Raw genomic sequence first — 8,975 nt, 5'->3', positions numbered from 1 at the left:
TGGATCTTGCGTGTGCGTAGGAATTTTTTTAAAATTACTGCGTTCTCCAACAAATGCATGCTTTTTTATAACATGGTCATGACCAAAGAATAAGAAGTGAAAATGTTTATTCTTATACCTACCTAGTATATAGTAGTGAAAATGTTTATTCTTATACCTTCCTATATACTGTTATGTCCATGAATATAGGATTAAGCAATATGTATGCATATTGATATGGAATATTTATCTAAGTACAGTAGTAAAGAGAGTAATTAAAATAGGAAAGATGCTAGATTGAGTTATAGATTGGATCCATATCCTTTTGATTATTGCTTAGGTTCAATTATTATGTCCTACCCAATTTCAGAAGAAGAAAAAAACGACTCAGATTTTGCGTCATGGATCCAGCCGAGTGCGAGAGGGTGAGCAATACTCTTCGTATTGGGGTGAAGGAACTGCATGCATTTATTTCCTTGAGGATGAAATATTGAAGAAAATACATTGCATATTTTGTTTTGCCTGGCCAATGAAATCTTTCCAGTGTAGTTCTAGCAAATACATGCAATTTACCATGTTCATGATCAATCAATCCCAATATGAGTCAGAAGTAATACAGGAAGATACCCTCATAGGGTGTCCAGAACAAATTTACAGCGACAATACCAACAAGCCACATTCAAGTCAGCGCGAACATTCTTGCGGCAGCTTTCGAACATGATTAGTTTTTACCTAATAATGCTGGGACTGAAATCAGTTCAACCCCAACAACAGCCGACACCGACCCTCTGCCTGACGCCAACTTCACGAAAATGATAAGAACATCGAGCGCTATCAAAAGGCACCCGCGAGAACTGAGTGGCGTACATGAGCCCCATGATCTGCCCTCGATGACTTTGTTTATGTGTACTAGTATGTATATACACGTGCAATGCACAAGGAGTGATTTTGGTAAAAGAAATAAAAAAGGTCCAAGATTTGCTAATAGATTCGGGCAAAAAGAGATATAGTGATGTACGAATGCAGATATTAATTAAGTAGGAATTAATATTCGTTCCTCCTGCAAAAGAAAAGAATTAATATTCATACAAAAACTGTACATTCGCATCTAAAACAACTATAGGTTCATGTACAAAAGTTGTATGTTCTCAAACTTCAGACATGCTCCATCCCCTGGGACCAAGAAACCGGTCTTCATTCAGTATGCCAACAAATTTGTGACAAGCAAAAAAACCACCAGCAGCATCCACACAAGCCCATCTATCTGTATATGAATACACCAACTCAGTCAGTTAAAGTTTATGTGCCACCAGACACCAGTCGCCAGATCATTATCACAACTGAACTAATAGACTATTTATTCCGTCCGCATGGATTGATCATAGCAAGGCAACGTCAACTTTTGAAACATAAAATACGACGACATTACTGCAACCAGACCAAAAGCACCATAAAGAACACACACACACAGAGCATGATAAAGTCTGTAACAGTTAGCCTGTCTAAACAGAAGCTCACAAGACCCACTGCTAGTTCGATATCATCCTTTGAACTCGAAGCTAAACTGTTACCTTCTGCTGTGACTGATAAATTTGCTCAAGCTAACCCGTTAAATGTAAGACTATGTAGATAGGTACATTATCCTGGGCTTAGGATATTTGAACGAAGACATATCATCCTGAATCGCACGTGTGTGTAATGGACACATTCTAAATTGCAAGATGGACTGTACAAGTATTGATTGAACTTGCCCTTAAATTGCACCAAAAGTTTCTTACACAGCTGGTTACAGAAACTATCAGATTGTGATTGTTTTCAGACAAGATCAGCACAGATGTAACATTCATATATAGACAGAAGCAGGTAACAGGGCAATCAGGGCTGGCATTGCTCATAGAAGTTATTGAAAGAAGCAAAATGTATCAAGGGCTATCGTCACCATGCAAGGCTTGTTCATGTCATATACTACTCCCTCCGTTCCAAATTACTCGTCGTGGTTTTAGTTCAAATTTGAACTAAAACCACGATGAGTAATTTGGAACGGAGGGAGTAGTAGCAAGCATTACTAAGTACTGTGATGTCTAACTTAACTTGCTCAAAAGGAAACATGGCAGAGGGAACAGTCGGCCTGTCTTGGCCACTAACAAGGTGACATTGTGCAGTAAGCAATCAATCTTGGATCTGGAGCAGCAAGCTTATCTCATCCGGGTAGAGAGGAGGAGGCAGAGGCTAACTTTTTTTTTTTTTTGAACTGTGGCAGAGGCTAACCTTGGTCAAGGAGGAAGACAACTGGAGGGGACAGGAGCTGTGAGGCGGGGATGAGCTCAGCTCGGGGACAGGACATGGACGACCATCGTCACCGGAAGGAAGAGGAGTGCTTGGGGGACCGTCACCTCACCGAGGAGGCACAGGAGATCGAGAGGGGATCAAATGAGCTCCAAAGTTGAAGAGGGCTATTTTGTGTAATTCCTAGAACGAACCTTAATGAAATAATTTCCTTAGGAAGAGAAAAATCTCAAGTAGGCAAAGTTCTCCTCTGCGGATCTTGGTCTTGCATTCCTGAAACCGAACAAAAGATAATAAGCACGTCAAACTATCAGCGACTACGATAACATTCTGGACACTTGAAATGTTTATTTGTAGCATCAAGGGATACTTCTCAAGTTCGAATCCACCTCAGAATGAAGAATGAAAAAAACGTCAAGCAGGTGCAAGCTTGACCCTTTTTCAATTCACTGCTCGAACTTTTTGTTAGAAAAAGCATTAGTAGCTCAGTTCGAGATAGAGTTGAGCTTCATAGGTTAGTGTGCACCAAGACTCGAGGCAACACATCAGCTTAATAGAAGCTCCTCGGATGAAGAAGGATCTTGTATTTAGCGCAATCCATCATGCATACTGAGTTGCCAGGTGCAAAATATCATCTGTAAACAGTCGGTAGAGCTGCACATTGCTAAACAGAACATAATCTGAAAATGGAGAAGACATACCGCAACACAGATAGATCGGACTCTGGACAGATAGCTTTTTCAAGCATAAACATACAAGGATTCTTACAAAAGGGGCAGAGCAGCAACTGATCCAGTTACACATATACATAACATCCTTATCCAGTACCCAATAAACTTGTGACTGACTGAAAACAAAGTTTGTGCACACTAAGATAGGCTTTGCCAGAAAAGTACTGTGATCTAAAGACCTTCCGGATATCCCCTTTTCTTCACTTGGCGTCCCTGTTCAAAGCAACACAGAACAAGGATCAGGATGGACATAATTGAGCATGACAAGGATCTGGAGAACTGAGAAGTAGCTCTACAAATGGAGGTCCAACTCTACGCAGTACCCAAAAGTCAAAACGATGGAACTGTTCATATAATAAATGCCCTGACCCTTGATATCCCTCCCAAACTACAAGCAGGTTATAGAGGGGAAAACCACACCCAGGTACCATACTTTTTAGAATGGATTTATTATACACTACTTGTCATATAAAAGGAAAATCTTCATTGACACATATATGAAACAGAAAGCATACATAACCATGAGCATACGATTCATAATTGAAATCCATGTGAGAGAGACAGCATGCTTCAGCATACAGACATGACACATCAATTCCGTTATACAACAAAACTCCGAACATACAAAGGATTGATACTCTGAGGTATATTAGCTTGACGACCACAGTTCATAGTCTAACCCCTGTCCCTCTAGGTTCTCTTAGCTATCCTTGATTGCCCATTGTGATATCGCCAACCATGCACTCATGCACAGGGGACACCCCTATTACGAATGTTTCTCCTCTATGATAACTCAAATAAAAACTTCTATTGAAGCTGCTTCGCGAAAAAGAAACGTACCTACACAAAACAAGCATCATCCAAGCAGCAGAAGAACAATTAGCTGTACTATCATACCTCCACAGAGTACATAGCAGACACATCCGATATGTAACTCAAAGACAAGTTCTCTTTTTTGGAAATGTGATAACTAAACAGTTTAGTAATTAATCAAATTCATGCACTGGAATCCTAAAACAATGTATCACACATCACCTTTTAAATTGGTAAGAAAGCAAAAAAAGATATGCACATAGATTTACTTCACCTGCTCAACCAACATTGTACACTAGAAGATCTCATGTGCTTACAGTTTCAGGTTGACCCATTTCCACCCAACTCCCCTGCCTACCAGAAAAAAGAAGGCCAATTCAAGGAGAAGTTGAATCAACTAGAAGACATGTGTGCAAAACGTTTATATATGATGTAACTTGATACTTGATAGGAAGGGATAGTAGCATTTGTGAAGGGCAGTAAAAAATAAAGCCGCCAGGACTGATCATAATCTTTTGCCAAGACATGTTAAAACTGTTTGACTGTTCACAGAAATTGCGTTCATCCAAAATTATTGTTGAGAGAGCTTGTACCATTTACACTCAATGGGCCAAACAAAATATGCACATATTTAGAAACCTCCGACAATGAGTATTTACTTGGTACATCAGAAATTAATGAATTCGTACAATTTTTGGATCAGAAAGTAAATACATGCTGTTATGAATCGATTGATTGATATCAAGATATTCTTATCTTGCATGGATAAGTATTAAATGAAAAACATAACAAACTTTAAGCTTCCACAAGTGAGTCGAATAAATCATGTTAGGTACAGAGTAAACTTAATACGAAGGTATTACCCGCAGTATAGAAATTTCTGTGCAAAACAAACTGCCTCAACAAGAGCAATACATAGATCATGTAAAGGCCTTCAAAAGAGAAAACCTTGCATGATCATCCTTGAGCGCAGGGAATATGGGCGGCCAAATCATCATAAAAGGACAGATAGCACTGAAATGTCGATCCTTTTCTGCCATCCCATGCACTTTATGTAGTGTCCTGCTAGTGACGTCCAGATAGAGTATGCGTCCACACATTGTCTTCAAGAACACAAACTGAACATTATCTCCCACCTGGCTTATATAGGCGTAACTAATATCCTCGTCCTCAAGCGTGTGATCTCGCATCCTCAAGTTAGCCCACATCTGATGCAAACAAAGGGTGTCGACCAGCAACCAGTTGTCCCCCTTGTGGAGCCAGATGCAAAGTTGATGCTCCTTGACATGGACATGGATGAGATATAGACCAGAAGCATCATCAGCCCGAGACAAGATGGTGTGAAGAGTGTGATACTTCACTCCTTGTGGGAGCAGAATTCTGGAAAAACTCGAGGTCGCCAAATCCAAGACAATAATGTCATTACTGAAGACGTCAGCCATATAAATTTTATCGTCAACAAGCACAGGTTTCAGTGCAGGCAGCATATGAGGGAGTTGTGTTGTGGCCGAGGTATGCATGCACCAGACGCCGCCTTGCAACATATACACACGCACCTTGAAAGTTTTTGTTTGCGCGGTACACTCCGCCAACACATACAGGTAGGACAGCCCATCGCCTTCTTTGGAGAGGATTGCACCAAGAAGTTTTTGCATGCGGTTCTGGGCGGTTGGGAGTGGTGGGATGAAGTCCATGTCTCTCTCAGGGCACAATGGGCGGTAAACTCCATGTGTCACTTCTGTTCCTTTGCGGTATCTGGTGAAGATGCTGCCATTCTGGCAGTGCATGATCCATATTCCGTCACCGTAGGTGTCGAAGCTATGGCTCGCCACGCGGCGGACAACGGTGTCAAGCTCCGGGGCCTGGGGCTGCAGTGGGACAAAGCGCGGAGTAGCGTACAACCCCAACCCGGTCCACCTTACGTCGATGTATAAGCCAAGGAGGCGGGGTGGGTTGCGCTTGCGGAAACGGCAGAGGAACCCGCGGTCTGAGGCGAGGTGGTACCAGCGCTTGCAGACGAGGGCGGCGCGGACGAGGGTGGTAGGGAAGCCGACACGGATGAGGATCTCGATGAGGATGTTGTCATCGTTAAGCACCTCGGATATCGCGCGGCCCATGGATGTCTGGGAATGCTGCTGTTGATTGCCATCCACACATGGTTTCTTCTTGGGATGGACACTGAGACATTGGCGCCAACAAAAGAAAAATGCAAACTGGCGTCAATTTCTTGAAGCAACTGCCGGGGCAAAACATCCAACACACAACATCCAGCGGAACGGACTAAAGGAAAGAAACTGTTGGGGAGAATAGAAGAGATGGGAGGGATTGGAGGTCTCACCGTTGGGGAATCACCTCCGGAGCATCCATCGATCTACCTTCCCGCCTCAGCTAGGCTCCGCACTGAGCAAGTAGATGCAATTACGGTAATTTGGGGACAAATCACAAAACTGTAGCTAGGGTTCGGTTCCGCGAGAAGAGAAGAGAAGAGAAAAGAAAAAGGAAACTGTGAGATTACAGGAAGAAGAAGAACTCACATCGATCGAATCGGGAGAGGGAGGTGAAGCCAAAGCCTTCAGTGGCCGCCGCCGGGATCGCCGGGGAGATGGCTGGGCGAAGTCGCCGGAGGACACCGACCCTTTTCTTTTTCTTTTGGAGTCACGGCCTCACGGGGGCTAGAGAACTGGGTCAAGTGAATTTCCCGTGAGATACTTTTTTTCAGGGAACTGCAAAACTTTATTCATGAACGAGTTTTTTTTAAGGATCAGATATTATAAAAGTTCACTAAAAATACAAAGCATCTCAAACAAAATAAAAATTACATCAAGACTCCGAGACCTGAACGATCACTACTGTCACCAGAACGAGCCGCCGACGCGCTGCTGTTGTCGTTCCCCTACCGGGGCCAGCTTGACCTTTGTCGATGACAGCCGAGAAAATATTCGTGCACGTGCCCCTTAGGACCAACGTTTTGGAGTCACAGTCGTTGTTATTGAACTCTTGCATAGATTTGAACTACCTGACACCAAATCTCGCCACATGATGAGAAACTCTAACCTCACCCCCCCCCCCACCCCCTACCCCAAGGAGACAGGAGGAATCTATGTCGGAACTCCGTCGACTACATCCAAGCGGACGAACTAAAGGGGATCGAAACTCGGCAGACAAACTTGAAGAAGAAACATCGTCATCTGCTCGAGCGCCGCACCGGCGAGGACTAAAAAACCTAACCCAAACTACTAACGGGGCGGAGGTGGCGGGACTTCCCTCCCACCACCGACCGCCGAAACGGCAGGCAAAGGGAAGGCGAGTCCACAGGCTCACTGGTAAAATCTGGAGGGGAAAGTTTGCCCTAGCTACCTAGGGTTAGCAAGGAAACGAGAGAAAGTAATATGTGCTTGATTTTATTCATTAACAAGTTCCAAATGAACGATTACACTATTATGCAGCTCATTTAGATATGTTTGCCTAGATTTTGATATAGAGAAAATTATTTTAAAATGAAAGAAAATGATGGAACGATTAATCTCATTGATTGAAAACTGGGTATTTATACCTTCTTTACTAGGCAGTTAGCATTACCTTATCGCTAACTACAACCGACTTAAGCATTGATTATTAGGATAAATTTAATTTTTTTGCATCGAGATAAATTTAATCCTTAACACTCCTCTCCAATCTATGTTAGTCTAAAATACGCATCGTCTTGATAAAGATTCCTCCCTAAGAATGTTCATCATCTTCATTTCGAGAAAGATTCCTCCAAAAACGTTGTGGGAAAAATATGAGGAGAATAATATTTTGATATGTTGTTTAAACTCCTTCAATCAGTGGGATAAATAAGTAGAAAATAATACAACATATAATGATTATTGTCTCTTGGCAACTCATATGAGAAAAAATTCTGAAGGGGGATAAAAATTTTAGTAAGTTTATAGAACAATAAATATGCTTTATATGTTTTCCTTTAAAACCCCTGGTAAGGGAAAACAAAAAGCATGATATATGATTTTTGAGAAGATACTGCCTCATTAAGAAACATTATGAGAAACATTGAGATAAAAACTCACAAATGAAAAAGAGTGCAATACGATATGCCATTAAAAAACTCCTTTAAAACTCGATGGGAAAATATAAAGAGAAGGTGGTATGGCATATATGGACCCTTGTGTTTATATTATCTTGTTAGAAACCTTATATGAGAAACCGTTAGGGAACAACTCATAAAGGAAAAGAGAATACAATATATGCAATCCGATGATCATTATTAGGTTATAATTTGAGAGTTTTACTCCTCCTGAACTTTACAAATTTTAAGATTTTCATGTACTTATGCCATGGATGTGATTATGGAATGTAAAAGTTGGTAATGACATTGTGATTAATCTATTGGATCTTTATAATATTTTGTTTTGCAAAAAAAAAACCTAACTTCTCTACAATTCGTAGTTAAGTAATTTTCAAGCAATGTGCTTTATGTTATTGATCTTCATATAACCTATAGGTATATTGAATAACACTGGCTCAACTACATGATTTTAAGTGTGGTTAATCATTCTGTAGAGGAGGGGGCATAGCCGCCTCAAGAAACACACATAGCTCCTGTCACTGAAACACGCACTGCTAACTTATCACTTCGATTGACATGAGTATAGCGTTACGAAGATGTTTTTTGCACCGAAGAAGGAAATGTGTTCTTTTCTTCCGGCAAATAATATAGCCCTCACTAGATGGTCTACAGATATGGATATTATTTTTTATTTCTGGTGTTCTTTGTACTACCTTGACATTGATAAATAGATTATAAGTTTTCTCGCAAAATAAAATGGCTACATCGATTTATTTAGTTCAGGTTCAATCATCGGCTTTTGGTAAGTGTTCACCCATACTAATATAGTAGTCAAAAGGGTCAAATTGAAGTGTTTCTTTGAAATGGACAACCAATGGGCTGAGGCAAGTTGGGCTTCAAGCTAGTGCTTTGGTGAACTGGGTCTGAGTACAATATCTCCACACTACATTTTTCTCAACCCACCCAATTCGAGTAGGGCTTTTATGTTTCAATGTAATTTCTGTTTTGAAGGTCGTGCGGCTAATGTCGACGCACACAAACTTGTCAAATACTCGCTTAGTCTCGGCCCGGGGCGCCATCTCTCGTTAGGCCAACCCCAT

General features: G+C 41.3%; 1 protein-coding gene and 1 pseudogene across 2 annotated transcripts; both read right to left on the bottom strand.

Annotated features, from left to right (window-relative positions):
* Positions 1–597: 597 nt before the first annotated feature.
* Positions 598–1,228, bottom strand: LOC147964037 (uncharacterized; annotated as a pseudogene).
* A 1,756-nt stretch (positions 1,229–2,984) lies between these two features.
* Positions 2,985–6,503, bottom strand: LOC125516108 (uncharacterized). 2 transcript variants are annotated; one of them, XR_015607354.1, is made up of 5 exons: positions 6,344–6,503; positions 6,148–6,209; positions 4,673–5,987; positions 4,084–4,163; positions 2,985–3,209 (listed from the first exon to the last, which is right to left on the bottom strand). XR_015607354.1 is itself a non-coding variant. In XM_087526668.1 (5 exons), exons 2-4 carry the CDS (start codon positions 6,174–6,176, stop codon positions 4,115–4,117), a joined length of 1,308 nt encoding a protein of 435 aa, XP_087382794.1. In that variant the 5' UTR covers positions 6,177–6,209; positions 6,344–6,503; the 3' UTR covers positions 2,985–3,209; positions 4,084–4,114. The 2 variants fall into 2 exon arrangements, 1 of the variants encoding a protein (XP_087382794.1); XM_087526668.1 differs by having other exon boundaries at positions 4,758–5,987.
* Positions 6,504–8,975: the final 2,472 nt, after the last annotated feature.

Source organism: Triticum urartu, chromosome 6A, assembly GCF_056163025.1.
Source record: "Triticum urartu cultivar PI428250 chromosome 6A, HENAU_Tu73, whole genome shotgun sequence".
Classification (NCBI taxonomy): Eukaryota; Viridiplantae; Streptophyta; class Magnoliopsida; order Poales; family Poaceae; genus Triticum; species Triticum urartu.
The sequence above is the reverse complement of the archived record's forward strand: the minus strand, read 5'-3'. Positions and strand labels throughout refer to the sequence as shown.

Excerpts from the sequence above, each read along its gene's own strand:
- LOC125516108 (XM_087526668.1), bottom strand. The coding sequence starts at position 6,176 with ATGGATGCTCCGGAGGTGATTCCCCAACG. Across the intron at positions 5,988-6,147 it reads CCGGAGGTGATTCCCCAACG|TGTCCATCCCAAGAAGAAAC; the intron begins GTGAGACCTCCA and ends CCAATGTCTCAG. Across the intron at positions 4,164-4,757 it reads CTCAAGGATGATCATGCAAG|GCAGGGGAGTTGGGTGGAAA; the intron begins GTTTTCTCTTTT and ends TTTTTCTGGTAG.